Below are 19035 nucleotides of genomic sequence, written 5' to 3' on the forward strand. Positions count from 1 at the left end.
ACTAGCAGTCACAAAAAGCAGGAACTCGACATCTTCAACGCAACGAATCCCACGTCTCGGAGATTTGGGAACTCAATTTATTTGTTTCGCGGCCATTCGGAGGGCGGGTTGATCAAGTACCCCATTGAGCTTAGCACACTTCACTAGGCATACATGGTTCCACTTCTCTCAATGGCTGCCAAACTTGGTTGTTGCGGCGCCTGAACGCGCTGATGGTCGCTTGAGTGTTACTACCAAGCCTGTATCTACTTGGATAGGAAGGACAGGTGCACAATAATAATGCATCTCGAACGGGAGTGTTCAAACTGCAGCTCATCGAACTACCGACATAGAAACAGGACCCATCATGACAACAGCTCGGATGTGCTATCCATACACCAAGATGGCGTTGCGGCGACCCCATGAGGCGTATTGCGCAAACGTCAACCTGTATTACCCTCCGTATACCCAGCAGACTCGGTCCAAGGCAGAAACTACTACTCACGTGGATGTGCTCCTATAACCAGAAACGAACAGTAGCAAGCAACTGCTATCTGGGCATGGCCTCAAATCCGCAAGAATAAGTGAGATTGAGGTGCTCACGGACAACTCAAAACAGCTGCGAGCTGGCAGTACGTGGTTTTATTATTCGAGTGTGGACAATCTTAGGTTGTGGTATCAATTTTTGGACGCCGTCCTTTTCAAACCGTAAATATCAGTCTGCTGCTAAAGCTCGAGTCCAATCTTTCCGTCTCTCCTGCTCTTTCGCGTCATCCGTTGCTTTACTTCATCAGTTTATTCAGCGACTCTTTGATTTTGCCACCGATACCGGTGTTCTCTCCTTGCTGCGCGGCCATATAATTAGTATCATGTTTTGATACGCGCAGGGTTATAGTGTAGACATACCGAAAGGCGCCTCTCAGCGCCCTTCATAAACACGCGTTCATTGTCGACGGATTGATCGCTGAGACCACTACGCTGCCGCTCAAGCTCATGCTGATGTTGCTGTTGATCAGCATGGCCCATCATCTGGTGGACTGCCTGCGCAGCGCTATCAGGTATACCGTGCCCGTCTGAGGACATATTGAGAATTTTTAGTAGCTGGAACTTAGTGTGTATATTTTTGTCTTTGGTCAGCAACGGTTGATGGTGACAAAAGGGAAGCTTCTCGGAAAGGGGAGCTCATCCGCCGTATAAGAAGCTAAAATACAACTGCCAATGTTTGACGTCAGACTGCGACTACTCCGAACTCAACGCGGAGTCTCATATGCCCAATCAACAACACGATGCTATCTGGTGTTGCGGTATGCTATCATCGACACGTCATTTAACAGATATAGCAGACTTTTGTTTGGTTGGAGAAGACCGTGTGAAGGCACTGCCGCAAGCGGGGAAGAGGTCACGAGATGTGCTAACAAATATGATAGTCAGAAGCCAATGAGCAATGGAGGAACTCAACGTCAAGGTAGTTTAGGGTTCATAAGAGCGGTCGTACAATGCAGTTAGCGGAAACCTTTGCTAAGAGATGAGAGTGCTCTGCGTTTCGACCTGGCATCGTAATGACCTAATGTGTATGTATTCCTTATTCCTGTTTGCGTCAGGCGCAACGATATTTACGTTTTTTCCACTAGTCGCGTTCGAAATTTTGTTGTTTCTATCCCGAAGCAGTCGTCAGTTCCGGACCTGGACCGTCGTCCTACACATGGACTCTACTTTTGGCGACATACTGTGGGCGAAGCCCGACATCATGTGATATGCCACCGCTGTGGCAGAGGTACTGACTGTACTTTATCGGGGTTGTCATATCGATAACTTACAACGCTGGGTTTGTGCTTTTTTTCAAGCACTAGACTACGCGCCGAAATCCATTCACCTGTTCAAATAGTTGCAGTTCCTCCAGGGGTAACAATCAATTACAATAGAAGCATTTCTGCCCATGCTTCAGGCCACAACGGGCAAGGATGACGTTGCTGGAAAGCGTGCATCAAAAGTAAAAGCATGGCGGTGTCAGGTTGACCAAAAATTAGTATTTGATGACGCCCGCTATCCCGCTGAATACATTGGTACATTTACATCAGTGCTCATGGTACGAGTTCCATCATATCGAGCCACTCCATCGTAAACGCTGTCATGATCTTGGCCCAGTCCCTCACGGTGGCCAGGTCGAGATGGGCACCGTCGTCTCTCATGGTATGCCATATTCCGGGCGGAAACGGCGAGGGAATGATATGTAACGTGTCAACCCCACGGGTGATGAATGGAATATGATCATCCTGGACGCCACCTCTGCCGAATTGGTTGGGCTGCTTATCTGCGTCGGGAAGAAATGGGCTGGAAGCATGGCTTTCCAAAAGGCCCATGTTCCTCATTCGCCGTTCGACGTTGGCCATGCCTTGGTATGCCCAATGCGTCGTCTGGAAGTAGGAGGGCACGTTTGGGTCTGCTGTCCCTAGCAAGTCGAGCAAGACGAACATGCTGATCTGCTCGAGCGGGCTTTTGTACTTGGACATGGCCGGGTTGAAGGAGCTCTCCCACTCGGCGGCCAAGCTCCTGGCCCCATACAACGAGTCGGTGTCTGTCCAGGAGACAAAAGCTTCCTCCCCGTCCAACAGCAGTATCTGTACACCCATATCCATGGGCACGGTGCCGCCTAACTCGCCCAGCGACACCATCTCGTCGTGCATTCGCTGCATATACCCATCCACGAACCTCGCCACGTGTAAGAGGATGGCACAAGGCACCGCGCTGTCCGTGGCGCCAATGAAGCCGTCGGGCTTCATCTTGCTATCGTAGTGTGCCACCAATGTCAAGTAATTGGCCTGCCCCGGCTTCGTCCACGGCGGCTCTCTCCTCGCTATGAGGTTGGCAAAAGGTATTTGTTTCTTTCCCGTGGCGGGGGTTGTCGATGTCGAGTTCTGCCATATCAGCTCCCATTTCGGCAGCTCTTTCCTGAAGAAGCCGGCCAAATGTTCTTGGGCCTTTACCTGGCCCGGTGTGCCGGGAACCCGTGGTACCAATATGGGGGCGAGGAGACCGCCGGAATCTATGTTGAAGTCGGTATCGTTCAGGGTGACGTTTCGAAGGAAGTCATCAGACAATGGTTGGTAGGCCGTCACAGCGACGAGCAAGAGGTGCAGGGCCAAAAGCGAGAGAATGCGGCCCCATGGGTGAGCAAGTTGGCTCGTCATAGCTACCTCGGCCCAGCGAGGTTGACGCGCATCTGAATTGAAGACACAGAATTGATTGTTCTTCTAAGCGAGAGTGAGTCCGCTCTCGTTGTATTAGATGCGGTCGACAATGCCGTTGTGACTATCGCCAAGACAGACTGCGCTGGTTTCGGAGTTGCCAAAGTGTCCCCATAAGACACTTTGCTTATTGGGGACCTTACTCAAGCTTCATTGAAAAGTGGGGCCGTAGAAGCTCAAATGTCCGGCCATGTCTGCAACACGCATACGGATCCGTGTAAGCCAGGCCATAACTCATAACGCGGAGACTATCTGGTTTACCTATATGTATAACATTTAATAGTCCGGAAGCACATTAATTAAATTGCAACTCCGTTTGTTTTGAGACCAAATAGGAAAGAGATCTGATATCACTTCCCGTCCTTGAATGTCGTCGACATTTATCTAAACAAGGGACCTTGAAATCAGTCTTGTGTCCATTTATCATGTTACATCTCCGTTCGAAAAAAAGAGTGTCAGTCATTTCGCCAGTAATCCAACTCAAATAAACTCGCAGTCGCAACCTATATTTTGAGCACAAGACTTCGTCGAAATGATTGCGTCACGTCGCAAATGGGGGGGAGTTGGTTTCTTTTTGGCAAATTCAATTCCACCTATATCCAGGCAGCTGTGCTTCGATTATTCTACTGTTTCACCACTAAATAAGCCTCTTGTCGTTGCGCAGCTCTTGTTTTCCTCGCCATCATCATTATTACTACCCAAATACTCGAATTTTGACAAAGGCGGCAACAACAAGTACTACAACAAAAACCAAGCATATACGCGTGAGCAGACTTTCGAAGTGGCACGGTTCTCGCACCTCCCCGGCCTTTCAAGCAAAGATACTCAACAGTTACCACTAGTAGTCTTCAGAGGCACGTCTGGCGATGATGGAAAAGGACCTGTACGAAGACAAGTAGTCGAGATTGGTGATCACTGTCATTGAAGCATTGTTGACCTCAGATCTTGTCATGTAGCGTTCTACTCGAGTTGTGTTTAGTCGATACATAAAAGTTCATGATGCCCACAAATGATGCCTAGTGGGCTTCCATTAATATGAAACGTAGAGTAAGAATATAGTAACCTCGGAAGTCGCTAGAAAAAGGGAATCTTCTCAATAGAGCGCCAGCAGTATATTATGGGACAAAATGGGACATTGCAGTGAACCTATGTAGTGAATGCTCGAGGTTATGCGATCATGAAGATTTGTCCCGCTAACTTGGCGAATAATTGTGAAATTCAGGATGTACCGCTAGCACTAACCACTTAACTACTGTGTAGTCTAGCAAAGGATGCGCTGTGTGAATTGTGAGAAATCTCAATGGGTTCAGAACTTCTCACAACATCAAACAGCAAGCAAGCCTTTAAATAGACGGTTGTGAACCAACACTGTCCCAACTCTAACGCATCAATACGGTCACAAAATATTCAATATCACGTGTTCTTGGACGCTGCGCTTGGTCCCATCGCCTAGTGCACGTCGTCAGCCAGCCACCAAAAAGCAGGAGGAAATTTGGACTTGTAAACAACAGCAGAGCGTTCGTCTAGCTAACCCCTGGGGGATTTCGATGAAAAAAACGTCTTTCCATACACTAACCAGTCTACAATCTATCTTGGGCAACGATGATCTGATCAAGAGTTTCAAATATGAAGGCGCATAGAAGTCATTCTCGATCTCGATTCAACAAAGCAAACGGAACACTGGACCTCGTCAAATCTGGTAATCGCAGAGAAATTGTCTTGAGGCTAAATGAGTTCGCATATCGACAGGAGACCCCTTGCGATGTGAGGACCCACAGATTTCCAGGTCATTGGCGCTGTCCAAGCCTAGGCTCTATACCCTATGCTGTCAGGCGCATCTCAGCTCCGTCGAGCAAGGAAAAGTGGCCAGCTGAGATCTAGCTGAGTTGCTTCATTCCGTGGGACTGGTGGCTTGACAATCGAAGCTAGCAACCTATGGAGGTATCCATCTCATCTCCCTTACATGACTTGTTCGGGCATTTGTGCGAACTGCACAAGATAGCGGCTACTAGACTAGGTATAGTGCAGCTAAGCTTCCAAGTGGATTTCGCTGCTCGATAGTCAACAGCCATAGCGCTCAACCGGTGCCGACTAGGTGATGACAGCCGGAAACACGCCTACTCATAAGGCTCATACTAGACTTACATATAAGCATGATGGCATTCCCATACTCTCCAGGGCTTGCGTCTGTCGACTTCCTAGACTCGCCTATTCCCTGAGACAGTCCTGTCAATTTGAGCATATCGCTCGTCCTCTGACGTATCGCACGTCGTCCGTTCGCTCATCAGCTATTGCTGTAGTCATTCGTTTTACCATAATACATAATCGTACGCTAATTTGCCATGGCACCCTCTCTCCTTTCTGCCGCTGCTGGCACTGCTCTTTTTGCTACTCGGGCTCTTGCTATTAAAAAAGCCACTTATGAGAACGTCGTGAGCTGGGGCACGCACGACTTCTTCGACCATTTCGACTTCTTCGAGGTGAGTTGAAAGAACCCCCATTTGAGTGTGCAAGTGAAATCAGAACGGTTAATGTAGCCAAATTTAGAGCAAGACCGGCGACCTCCCCGAACGCTACGATGTGGATCCAACTGGTGGGTTTGTAAAGTACTTGAATAAAGACGATGCCTACGATGCAGGACTTTGGTACTACGACACGGATGGTCTTCCTTACATCGGAGTCGACCACAAAAATCAGGTTAGCGGGGACGATTACTTCGGTCGTCCTAGTGTGAGGCTTGAAAGCAAGCAGTCATTTGGTAAGGGTCTCTACGTCTTTGACATTGAGAAGTTCCCTTCCCTTGTGGACGGCGCTTGGCCAGCTATGTATGATTGATGATCACCACTCACTCACAACCTTTGTACTGACCACACTGCAGCTGGACCTATGGAGACTGGGTAGACAGTTATGACAACTGGCCCAAAAACGGCGATATCGACATCTATGAGGGCTGGAATAAGATCGATACCAATCGTCAGACACTCCATACGCGTGGTGAGAGCGACGCCTGCTGGATCAAGAACAACAACGATATGACAAACACGATGGACTCGTATAGCTGTAATGCTGCCGAGAAGGGTGTCTTCAAAGGTCTACAACAATACGAATACCAAGGTTGCAGTTCTCGTGAACCAGCTGGTACCTTTGGTCGCACCAACGGAGGCGTCTACGTCGTCGAATGGACGGACGAGCACATTAAGATGTGGTCGTTCGATCAGAGTAGTGTTCCTGATGACATTCGAAATGGTGAACCAGATCCATCTCAATGGATCGACATCAAGCCCACCTTCAGTACTCTGGGTGGCGAGGGCTCATGTGACGTTGATGCCCTCTATAATGACCAGAAGATCGTGTTCAACCTTGATTTCTGTGGTGTAGCTGGCGACACCAGCTATTATTGGCTCCAGACGGACACTTACAAGGCCGATAACACAGTTTCTTGCCCTAGCTATGTGGGCAACCACCCTGAGGCTTTCTCGGATTACAGTTTCGTCATCAACTCAGTCAAGATCTATCAGGAGTCATCTGGTTCATCTTCAAGCAGCTCTTCGTCCTCGTCAAGCAGTTCTTCATCCTCGTCAAGCACTTCTACATCTAGTTCGTCCTCGAGCACATTGTCGTCTAGTGCAACCATCACCAGCTCTTCTGTTTCGCAAACATCAAGCAGCTCTGTTTCTGGCAACTCTTCCGTTTCTGAGTCAGCAAGCTCGTCCTCCGGCAGCTCTTCCGTTTCTGAGACAGCAGGCTCGACCTCCGGAAGCTCTTCCCTTTCCGAGACAACAAGCTCGTCCTCCGGCAGCTCTTCCGTTTCTGAGACAGCAAGCTCGACCTCCGGAAGCTCCTCCATTTCTGAGACATCTAGCTCTGTTTCTGAGACAGCAAGCTTATCCTCCGGCAGCTCCTCCGTTTCTCAAACTGTGAGCTCCTCTTCTGGACCTGCTTCAATTTCGCAAAGCTCTAGATCTTCAGCTTTCATTTCTGGTTCCATTACCGTTTCCGTCACTGGTTCTGCTTCTTCGGCCAATACGGCGACTGAATCGTCCTCTGCTTACACCACTGGCCCTGCTGATAGCCCTGATAGCAAACATGATGATCACAAAGAGAGTAAGGAGGAGTCTTCAAGCTATCCTGTAATTTCAGGCTATCCTCAGCAGGAGAACTCCAGTGTAAGCGGATCGGCGCACCCGACTGGTTCACATTCCGATTACCCTCATGGCAACTTTTCTATTTCCGCTAGTTCCTACACAACATCAACAGTCTACCAGACCAACACTTACACTGTTACTGCGTGCGCTGCTGATGTTACGGATTGTCCAGCGAAGATTGGTAAGGTCGCCACAGAGGTTATCGCTCTCTACACCACTGTATGCCCGGTGACTGCTACGGAGACTGTTGTTGCATCGTCGTCCAAGCCTGCGACCACAGGAGTTCCTTCCGGATACACCACTAGCACTCAGTACATTACCAAAGTGTACACAATTACTTCATGTGCTCCCGCTGTCACCAATTGTCCCATCGGATCTGTCACTAGTGAGATTCAGACCACTGTTACCGTATGCCCTATTACCGATGCTATGACGACAGCTACTACAACCAACCCAGTGAAGACAGGCAGCTCCGGTTATGGCTCATCCAACAAGCCAAGCAGCACTGGTAGCTCGAGCTCGAACTCGAGTTATGGATCCAACAATGTCTCCGATGACATCAGCTCTAGCACCCGAGTCAAGTCGAGCGATAACAGTAGCCCTAGCATTGGATCCGGCAAGGGCTTATACGTTACAAGCTCCAGTAGCCCTGCCAAATCAAGCTACAGCGACATCCCTAGCAGTGGTGCTGGTTACTACCCAGTCAAGGGCAATGGTACCTACCAGGCCGCGGGCACTGCTACCGCTTCTTACATTATTCACCCTACTACGGCGGTTGTGGTTCCTATTCCGTCCAAGGCTGCGAATGCCACAACTTTGGCGGTATCTTCGAGTTATGTTGCCACCCCGGCCCCAACCTCATCTGCTCCTAAGGTTAGCACAACCGTTGTTATTGATAGTGGCGCTCAGTCACTCAAGATTGGTGCCTTCGGCTTTTTTGTTGGTGTAGTTGCCATGGCCTGGGCGTTCTAAGCTGTCTATTTGGATGTGCACATTGTTGGGTACTTCCATCTGCCAATGAAAGTCAAGAAGAATTCATCACTGGCAAATAGAATATGACGTTAGCTTGTAAAGTATATATATACATAAATTTTGCACAACGTAGTCAAATCCTGCATTACCCCGAATTCTGCGGCGTTCTGTACGACTCCAGACGAAAGCCCGCATAGATGTCAGCCTACCAACTAATCAATGGAGATTGGTATGGTCAGTAGTAATACAAGGCCTCTAAGATCATTTCGCTAATCATATCATGACAATGCGCAGACTAATCTGGCCCTAACCGTGTCATAGTACTGTGAAGCCCGCAAGTGAATAAGGAATTCTTTTCTTTTTCAACGAGGCTGTTATATAGATAGTGGATTATAAGTGGGTATGCTGGATCTGAACATGTTACTAAGCTATTGGCTGGTTCACGTTAATCACCTCGTCCAACCAACAAAAGTTACATGTTTGGTGTATACAGCAAAAAATAGTGGCGACATGACAGTTTGTAAATTTGAAAAAGTTGTGTATCGTCGCTTTCGATGACATTATTAGTGACTTTACGACGTGCGTGACCGCTCTAAAGAAGTAGCCCTAGACTTGCAATCAGAGAGCTGAACTTCGAAGTCCTCACGAATTATTATTCCTTCGGTCAAATTTTGTACACTTTCGCTCTGACTGTTGTTATCTTTCTTACTCCTCGCTTTTGAGTAACACGTTGTCTGATTACGACGCACCGTTGTATGCTTGGTAGTCTCGCCTTTGGCGTAGTCCGTCTTCGTGGAGATATGGGTGAGCTCGCAGGCAGGGTCGAGTGTCATTTTTGTTCCATTACCAAAGAAGCTGTCAAAAACGACTTTTATACTGGGAATGCAGACTGTGATTACCGACAGGTTGTATGAAGCCTGGAGCCAAGTGGTAGATACGACCGCCAGCCATGTGAAATCGCTCTCTGGGCCGTTGTACAAATGTTGTGTATCCAATAAACTAGGAATCATCGTAATAGGGCACCTTGCAGGGAATTAGATCTGGCCTTCCGCCGGGCTCCGGATCAAGGGCAATGCTTACATGATCCGAAAAGTAAACAAGGTAATAACCAACACCTTTTTGTTTCTCGTAGTCTGAACCCTCCACATCATAGCAACTGCCAATGTACACAGAAACACATCAGTGATGATGTTACTGATATTGACAAACATGAAAGTTGATCTAGCAGTGGGACAGCTCATGACGTCGCTCGCCAGCCACGGTGATGGTAGCGGACACTGGAAGACAGTGGCGAGAATGCTCGACAATGAAAATGCTAGAATCAAAACCAGGAGAGCTTTGTTTGCGTAATGGAGTCGACCGTTGTCATTGATCTTCTTTATGAGCAGAGACATCGATGTCTTCGTACATGTTGTTATAAAAATGGCGAGGATTGCGGTGGAATACTGTAACTTTTCTTTTTGGTAAGTATCATACTGTAAAATTTAATCCGTATATAATAAACATACCTTGCGAATCTTCTCTTTTTTGCTATCGGACATGTTTGCATGTGTCCCCAGACCTTCTTTGGCCGCTACTATAATCAAACTGGTTTGGAGGAGCATTGCCACTGTGCCCAGGAGTAAAGCATAATCAAACAATTGTAGGGAACTCAGTCCACGGCGGATCAAGAGCTTCGCGGCAATAGCAGTAAAGGTAAGCAAGGCGAACACAAGCGAAACCGAAACGATTAGCGCAGTATGGTCATCATCGCTGAATTTATAGAATGGATCAGCAACAGTCAGTTCTGTCATGGTTGAAGCCGGATGTGTGCTGTCGGCAACACTACGATGAGGCAGCGGACTGGCACCAATGATATAAAGTTTCGGCTTACCCCTTTGCTACATATCACATAGATCCCTGTGCCAATCATACTTGACCAGAACGGGCGGATGATTCCTCGACCCAAGTAAATCTCTGAGAAGCCGCGGTCATGCACCTCTCATGCCTCCATGTGCATTAGAGCTGCATATGTAGTCTCGCTTCCAAAATTGAGATTTTGTAGGTTACTGCTGTGTTGATATACCACGATGTGGCTTTCCCGGAGCCACCGGCTCATTACCCCTGTATTCACACCTGATAGAACCCAGCATAAGTACATATGGCTTGGGAAACTCCAAGGCTCTGAAGCGGTTTTGGGTCAAGTATGGTTCACGACATTAATTGATGTATATTCGATGTTTGCAACCTGACGACAACCTACTATTGCTTGAAGAAAAGGGAAGATGGTACCGAAAGCTTACCGCACATGTTACTACATGTGCGTTTAGAAATATTAATAAATACGCAACAGTACTCTTGATGAGGTGGTTTTCAAGTGGTGTGATATGCATTCACAATGTAAGAAGTGATTTATTTAATGATTTAATCAATTCCAGATAAAACTCACCATCAAAGCACATAACATGACCAACAATTACCCGACCAGGCCGACTGCGCTTAAGACGTAAGAACTAACGAGTTATCGCCTATATGTGGCGTCGGGGAACCAACAGACTAGGATACCTCACTGAACAGGGGTCGGGGAACCAGTAGACAAGATTGCCTCACAGTGCAGGGGTCGGGGAAGCTGTCCGCTTCACATGGTTCAGCGAATTTTGAATTGATGAGACTCAAACAGCCCCAGGGATCATCCGTGTTTCCATGAGATCTGATTCGTTAGTGTCGGCCCGGGAATCTGGTACGCTTGGCGGTCCGAAATTGTTTACTATCAACTAACCTTAGACTAGTCTAAGGTTAGAGGCATTTTCACATGGGGCATGGTATGATGTCTATAAGCGAACACTGATTTGTTAGCCCAGTTCGTTCAGTCTCACCAGAATCATATAGATCCAAGTGCGAACCGGAGAAAGGTCTGCGAAAGGTAGAAAAATACTCTCGTGGGTATTGTCTCGCTTATGGCACCGTAAAGAGTAGCGCAACGGATATTTTATCAATATGATGAGGTAGTAAGTATCCGTAGGTCTTTCGTACATCAATGGCGTGGCAATTTTTAATGTGGAAATGCTACACATCATATTACCCTTGCTGTAATATGCATGCATTGCCCACCTCGCATGGCCTGAGGCAAGGATTTCCACTCGTTCGATGGTATGCGGTACTTTACCAATTCGATAAAATAATTCCATGTCAATTCAGGTAAAGAAATCACAATTTTCTTTTGATCCAGTCACCTCATGAGTGAATATTGCAGACTCCAAACTCTTCATTATTCAATCCATTATCCGAGAGCTGCTCTATGTTACGTCTCGTTTTTCGGCTGTATGTCACCATGCCTAGTTCAATTTGACGAGCCCCACCAAGGCAATGTCACAGTGACAGGGAACTATACCTGGTCTGCGTAAATCCAGGCTTCGGCTGCAGGCTGTAAAAAGCAAGATAACCAGCAAATCTCGCACACATGCTACCGTTCTTTTTATGGAATGGATCGTTGGAAATTTGCTCTATCTGCTAATTGTACATCGCACCTTGTTTGGTATCTTTCTCACCTTTGTGGTAGCCACTCTATTATATCTTCCAACATTGCTGCCTCACTTTGTTCGATAACTCGTTCAGTGCACGGTGGTATTTTTCAACGCTGTCAAGATGGCCCAAGATGATAAGTTTGAGTTAAATACTATCAATGTTTCGGAGGAACCTATGGCTATGGGCGACAAGCCATCGCATTCTGCTTCGGCTCTGGAGCAGCAAACAAGAACTCGCCGTCTGTTTTCCTCCGCACAGCTCTTTGCATTCAACCTTGTGTACTTAGGAACATGGTACAGCACTGGTAGGTATGTGTCGATATGATCAATACACTCCTCTAATGGCTCATGATATTGACCGAAAGCACAGCAATATGTATTTTGCCCTGGCCAATGGCGGCCCTGCCACGTGGCTCTTCAGCTATATTATAGTTTCCTTCGGGGCTCTTTGTCAAGCTGCTTCATTTGCCGAACTCGCGAGTATACAACCCATTGCTGGTGCTCAATATACGTGGACTTATGTAAGTGATCGGAACTTGAATACATGCCGTGTCCTATGGTGTCCCCTATCTGAACAGCTTCTGACCGGATGATAATAGCACTTTGCCCCCAAATCACTAAAGCTATTCCTTACGTGGACTCAGGGATGGATAACCTGGCTTGCTTATGTCGCGCTACTTGCAAGCTGTCTTAACAGCAACACCGTGGTGTTTGAGGGTCTCATTCAGCTTGCTCATCCCGATTACGTACCTGGTGGGTGGCACACAACGCTTATCATCTTAGCGATGCTTTTGTTCTGTACCCTTGTCAACATCTATGCCTTCAAGATTGTGCCGTGGTTTGAGTTGTTGAGTGGAATATTGAACGTTTGCCTCTTTCTGATCTTCCTTGTCGTTCTATGGGTAATGTCCCCACGCAATAGCCCTGATGTCTTCTTGGTCAAAAATATCTCGAGTGGCTGGGACAACTATTTCATCTCAGCAAACCTTGGAGCTTTATCAAATATCTTCCTCTTCATTAGTGAGTATCTTACCATAAATTTTACCCGGCTTCTGAGCAACACATTAAGATCATTGAACAGGCTTCGAGAGCGTCGTTCACATGGGCGAAGAAACGCGCGATGCTAAGAAATCAGTGCCGCGAGCTGTATTCTGGTCCGTGGTGTCCAATAGCGTCCTTGGTCTTATAATGCTTATCACTTTCGGCGTAAGTTCATTCGGGGAGGTGCAATGTCAGAAGAATCGCTGATTATATTTGCAACAGATATGCATGCCTGCCCTCGACATCCTTCTCAACTCATCGAGTCCTCTGGTCACGATCCTAGTCTACGCGACTGGCGAGAAAGTAACCACAGGTCTCGTATCTGGATTGGTTCTGATGGGGATATCCGGTAATATGGGCGTTGTTTCGTCCGTTTCTCGCTTGACCTGGGCCTGGGCAAGAGATGGCGGTCTCCCCCAATACTTCGGATATGTTGACGCGAAGCAGAGAGTGCCTCTTCGTGCTGTGCTCTTGACTTGCTCAATCGTCGGATGTTTATCACTCCTCAACATTGGAACTTCGACTTACATTGCTTTTGGAGCAATCACATCTCTATCATCCTTGGCCGCATACCTGAGTTACGCCATCGTACTGGCTTGTGTTCTATACGCTCGAATCACAAATACCATTACACTTGGTGAGTGGACCATGGGCAAGGCTGGCCCATTCGTTAATCTAGTCGGCTTGCTTTACACACTGTGGGTCATGGTTTTCCTGCCTTTCCCCAACAATTTACCGGTTACAGCTTCAAACATGAACTATTGTGGACCAGTATTTGGAGCTGTACTCGTCGGTACCATCGGCGTCTGGTTCCTGAGGGCCAAAGGGCGCTGGCAAGGTCCAAATCGAGCTGTTGTAGATTTTGTCCTTCAAAATGAGTTACAATAAGCTTGATCTATATCCTAGGAGAAGCATAAAGCCAGGAGTTGTCAAAAGCGCCGACCGAATGAGAAGGTACGAGTTTGGTCAATCGTGAGGAGCGACGGACGCCTCGCCTGCTAAAAGGATAAAATGTGGTTGTATCTAAAGCATAAAGAGGCGATCCATTTTGACATACGCGTTCAGGTAGCCGGCAATGGTCCTATCTGTGTTATTCAACCAAAGTTTTTGTATTCAAAATCCCATGGACAACAATCTTGAACAAGACGCAACACTGCTTGAGCTTTTTAGGTTAGCGTGATTGAGCACCCTTATAATGATCCTGTAATTAGGAGCCATTTTAGACAATCAAATTACCCCAACCATAGCATATATGGGGTCAGTCAAGGACAATAATGCCCGATCAAAATGTTCTTATGGGCTTTGATACCTGTCTCATAAGTTTGGCTCCCAAAGGTAAAACGTGGAAATAACATAGTTTCTTGTTCGAAAGCGATAATAGATATCCCTTACCTATTTACAAGGTTGCCATGATCGGGGTGGCAGCGAATTAATAACTGCATGCACAGTCTTGGTCATTGGCAGCGAACATGGCGAACAAAATATATCGCAACAGCCTAGGTTCAGCAGTCAAATAGTGAATGACGCAGGACAAACGAAAGAATCAATTAATAATATCGCAGGCTGAGTACCAAGACCAGTGACGGTACTTACTCAACCAGCGTTGGTTCCTGCAGCAGAAGTAATGTAATCAAAGAAAGCTAATTAAATCTCTCTAAAATAGCCCGAAACATCAAAGCACTTTGCAAATTATGATCGTGATTGCTCATCAAGAACCGCAATCCGAGAGATCTCCGAAGAAGGATGTGGATAGCCTAGTTATGTATCAAGATAGTCCCCACTAATCTGCACTGACGAGTGACACTGAGGAACAAACCGACCTTGACCCGAACCACAGCCACGTGGAGTTCGGTAGTCGTCGCTTCAAGCTTTGTACAATATTTTGATGCGTCAGTAGCTTGCGCAAATCAGTCTTCGTTTGCAGGCATCTTCACAAAGCATGGGGATATGATACGTGTTTTCCAGGGTTAGATCAAGGGCTTGGGGTATCTGGTAGCGGACACTGGCCCACTGTACTAGAATGCCATTGAAGAGATGACGTCGATGATTTTTATCTATGACCTGACATGATAGAAGACACAAAGACGAGAATGATGGCCTGACAGCTTTTGCTAAGGGCTTGTATGTATATAATGGTCTGCAGTATTCTCCTGGAAACCTACGATTCCCAGAATTTAATAATCTTTTGCACTTGACAATGTCCAAGATCCGTGTCGCTATCATTGGCTCCGGCTGGGCCGGTTTCACACTTTCTCAGAAACTTTCACTTGCAAAATACGACGTGACAGTCATATCGCCAGTCCGAACGATTCAGTATACTCCCTTGCTGGCCAGTGCGGCATGTGGACTTTTCAACTTTCGCCTGGCGGAGGAGCCGGTTCGGCGTAGGCATAGGACGGCTCTTAAGTACTACAAGGCCGTTGCTGAGGATATTGACTTCGAAAAGCGAATCATTCGATGCAAGACCGCAGCAGTCATCGGTGGTGAAGAGGCTGAGATTTTCAACGTTGAGTACGACAAAATCTGCATTGCCCCAGGCTGCGACATCCAAACATTCGGTACCCCAGGAGCTGACAAACATGCTCTATTCCTGCGGACAACAAACGATGCCCGACTGATCCAACAACGCATCCTGGAAATGCTGGACAAGGCCTCACTACCAAACATCAGCGAAGAAGAGCAGAACGATATCCTTAACATTCGCATTGTCGGTGGTGGTGCGATCGGAATCGAGGCAGCTGCTGAAATCTTCGATCTTTGGAATGAGGACATGCGCTTCCTATACCCGCACCTTGATGGAAAGATGACCATCACCATTCATGACGTTGCTCCTTCAATCTTGTCTACATTCGACTCGAAACTCAGCGAGTATGCAACACAGTCGCTGAAAGGCAAGCACGTGGAATTGAAGACGAGTTCGCATATTCAAAATGTGAAGCCCGACGCCATTTTCACCAAAGAGGACGGTCGGCTTCCGTTTGGACTTTTGATATGGGCTACTGGCAACAAGGCCAGTTCCTTAGTCGAGAGGCTGCCGGTGAAGAAGCCCGAAAAGGGCCTGCCAAGAATGATTACCGACAAATACTTGCGAATTCTGAGACCAGACGGCAGTCATATGGAAGGTGTTTACGGTTTGGGTGACGCGGCGGACATTGAAGGGGAGTCCCTGCCAACACTCGCGGAAGTGGCACTGCAGAAAGGAGAGTACCTATCCGAGGCTCTGAATCAAGAAGATGCGTCCACGAAGCCTTTTGAGTACAAACAACGCGCTCTGCTGGCTTATCTGGGTCGGCACGACGGAATAATGGGCGGTAAAGAAGACTGGACAGGCTTGAGCGCTTGGCTTGCCTGGAGGTCTGGCAGTCTGGGCTGGACAAGAAGTTGGCGAAGAAAGATCATGATCTCAATCAGCTGGTTGTTTGTCTGGCTCGGAGGAAGAGACATTGCAAGATACTGATAGGCCAGTAACATAAAATAAAAACGTTAATCCAGCATTTCTTAAATAGGGAATGAACAATGTCAAAGGTGCATACTTCCTTGTGTTGGGCTGTGTGGGACTCAAGCTAGTTTTTTAGTGCCTCCGTAGTGATGGCCCGAGTTGGATTGGCGAGCCTGCCGCCCTGTGGAGTGTGGGTCTGCAAATACTTCGTAAATCCTGCGATGAGTCTTTCCCATAGAAAGTTCTCGACATCATGGATTTACTCAGCATTACTGTTGTCTTTTATTGAATTTGCCCATGACTATTATACATTGCCATCTCGTTGATTCGCTTTGGCAATTCTTTGGTTCTAACCGACCCTGACTTTCTGTGTGACAGTAACCTCTTTCTCCTACTCTCCTACGAAGAGGAATCTGTCCGGTTTTGCCACCCACAGACCTCCCCCTTCCAGAAAATCCAACTTGTCTACTTTACACAATTTCCAAGTCCGTTTCAACTCGGTCGTCTCTAACATAGAAGGAAAACCGGGAAAGCACTCAATTTTTTTTTCTCATACCCCAGCCGCCATAGAACAAGCGCAAATAAGCGGTAAATAATTCACCTCACAAGCTATTACATGGTGGAGTGTGTATGAATTGTGTTACTTCTAGGCTTTCAGCTGTGGCAAAAATAAGACCGGCAAGGATTAAGGCGTGGCCATTGCCCGCTAGGAACAGGAATGGATGCTCGAGAAGAGCGCAATGATGCGGCTCAAGTCTTACTGGCAAGAGCGCATGAACTTCTGTCTGAGTTATCGATCTTTGCATCCCACTTCCAAGACATGGCGAACCTGTGCAATGGTGATGGTGCCCACATTACTGCAGGTGCTCTAAACTATTTAAAGCAACAACTCAAAAGCGAGATTCAGGCACTCAGCAGCATTATTAGCAAACAGTCAGGAGAAGATAGTGCAATGTCCACCCATCGTATCTCGTCTACGAACCTTCCGTTCTTCGAATCTCTATGGGCTTTTGCCAAACGGTCTCACGATATAGTTGCTCTTCGCAAATGGGTCAGCAATGGACGTGTCGATGGAAATGAAATACTGGCGCCAGGTACGCATATCGTCCACATGCCCGGGGATTCCATTCCATCCAAACACACGACCACGCTGGTAGATATCATTTCCGATGGAGGTCAAACCTGGATCAAAATTGCCGCGACAACAACGAAACGGCTACTATGGGATATGACAAAACTCGGATGGGCCATAGGTGCAGACGAGAGCGATGAAGAATATGCAGAAATGACGGACGAGGAACTCGATGACATTCCACTTTTCAAAACCGCCAAAAGTCTGGCAGTCTCGGCAGAGGCTTATACAATACGAGGCAATTCTCCTGCGATAAAGTTGGTCTTGCCACGAATTGCAAGTGGAGAGTCCAAAGATGTCGATTTTGTGCTCCAGCGGATCCGCAAATCAGGAGTTGAGATTCTGTGCAGCAACGAACTACCATCATCACCGCCGTCTCCACTCACGGAGGAAATCTTGCACCAAATGGCGCCGAATCCATTATCTGGGTTCTCTGGCACATTAAATGTAGATACCTCCATCCTGATTGGCCTAATTTCCGATTTCTCACACCATTCTGTCGAGAAACAAGAGTGGTTTACGGCCATGCAAAGGGGACATCTCGCCAACGAAGAGAAGCGACGGATTGCTTCGACATGGATTTACCCGGCCATGGGTCGCCGAAATTTAGTATGCACGCCTGAAGCGGCAAACACCTGCACAGAAATTGTACGGACAATCGGCACTCCATCGGAGATCGCCCGCCTGGAAGTAGTTCTCTGTCAAAACTCCAATCTCACGCGGGACCAATTGCACAAAAGATTCAGTGCTCTATCAGATCATGATGTCCCCCGAGGTCTGTGCCTTCCTGTAAAAGTGGCACAGACCTCTGGAAACCCACCTGAGCTCCCCCAAGAAGTGTGGCATGCTCTCCGCGATGTTACAGAGCCGACAAAATCCGTCTTTGCTTTTGGATGGGGATTGAAGTATACTACACTTACATCAAATGGTATAGGAATAGCCAATCTCACGAAAAATCTCGAGTCCGTTAAATATGTCGGTGAATGGCCCTCGGTGTGGCTTTGTCCGTACAGCAGATCGTTGGTCGGTGTGCCAAAGCATCTTCGTGAAGAATGAGTCATTCAAGCTGTAAAGAAAGAGTCGAGGAACTGTATTGACACTCACATCAACTGACTGGGACGTACCGTGCTGCTTTAACCCGGGGGACACCAGTGTTTTGCGATTCGACAACACGGTACGTTTCTTGAATACAGATCATTTTTGAGCTTGTTCTATCTCGCCGGCGTATACCTACTGGCAACAGGCTCTAGTATTGCGCCCGCGCACCCGAACGTACTTTGTATGTCGCGCAGAGAGGTCCCACTTGAAGTCATAGTTCATAAGGGCACTGGGTCTTCATTTACAGATATTGAAGATTGACAGGGATGAATAGATCTGCCAAACGTTACCGTCAGGCAGACTTACTTGGCGTCCTATGAAATGCCACCGGCTCGGTCCGAGTGTGTATAGTGAGATAGGTATGGCAGCCGATTGATTGTAACGACGTGCCATATACGCATTTTCACAGTTCAGCCAACTTGGGTAGCATTAGCAGTGCAGGTTTGAGATTATTCGAATATTACTGGCACACGACTCTTGT

The 19035-nt window shown here is 47.4% G+C and overlaps 5 protein-coding genes across 5 annotated transcripts; 3 read left to right on the forward strand and 2 right to left on the reverse strand.

The window, feature by feature from the left end:
• Window positions 1–2060: 2060 nt before the first annotated feature.
• On the reverse strand, window positions 2061–3167 carry BKA67DRAFT_532772 (glutaminyl-peptide cyclotransferase; the record flags this gene model as incomplete). Its single annotated transcript, XM_046099582.1, has 1 exon — window positions 2061–3167. The coding sequence occupies one exon, from the start codon at window positions 3165–3167 to the stop codon at window positions 2061–2063; it is 1107 nt and encodes a 368-aa protein (XP_045961806.1).
• Window positions 3168–8913: 5746 nt separating this feature from the next.
• On the reverse strand, window positions 8914–10134 carry BKA67DRAFT_532774 (uncharacterized protein; the record flags this gene model as incomplete). Its single annotated transcript, XM_046099583.1, has 3 exons — window positions 8914–9340; window positions 9422–9816; window positions 9850–10134. 3 exons carry the CDS (start codon window positions 10132–10134, stop codon window positions 8914–8916), a joined length of 1107 nt encoding a protein of 368 aa, XP_045961807.1.
• A 1388-nt stretch (window positions 10135–11522) lies between these two features.
• Window positions 11523–13773, forward strand: BKA67DRAFT_673397 (amino acid/polyamine transporter I; the record flags this gene model as incomplete). The annotated part of the gene is made up of 5 exons (XM_046108730.1): window positions 11523–12153; window positions 12215–12365; window positions 12444–12864; window positions 12926–13068; window positions 13108–13773. Exons 1-5 carry the CDS (start codon window positions 11966–11968, stop codon window positions 13771–13773), a joined length of 1569 nt encoding a protein of 522 aa, XP_045961808.1. The 5' UTR covers window positions 11523–11965.
• A 1309-nt stretch (window positions 13774–15082) lies between these two features.
• On the forward strand, window positions 15083–16342 carry BKA67DRAFT_590994 (uncharacterized protein; the record flags this gene model as incomplete). Its single annotated transcript, XM_046104655.1, has 1 exon — window positions 15083–16342. One exon carries the CDS (start codon window positions 15083–15085, stop codon window positions 16340–16342), a length of 1260 nt encoding a protein of 419 aa, XP_045961809.1.
• Window positions 16343–17042: 700 nt separating this feature from the next.
• BKA67DRAFT_655832 (uncharacterized protein) lies at window positions 17043–18512 on the forward strand (the record flags this gene model as incomplete). The annotated part of the gene is made up of 1 exon (XM_046106834.1): window positions 17043–18512. The coding sequence occupies one exon, from the start codon at window positions 17043–17045 to the stop codon at window positions 18510–18512; it is 1470 nt and encodes a 489-aa protein (XP_045961810.1).
• Between the last annotated feature and the right edge of the window lie 523 nt (window positions 18513–19035).

Source organism: Truncatella angustata, assembly GCF_020726525.1.
Source record: "Truncatella angustata strain MPI-SDFR-AT-0073 chromosome Unknown BKA67scaffold_2, whole genome shotgun sequence".
NCBI lineage: Eukaryota > Fungi > Ascomycota > Sordariomycetes > Amphisphaeriales > Sporocadaceae > Truncatella > Truncatella angustata.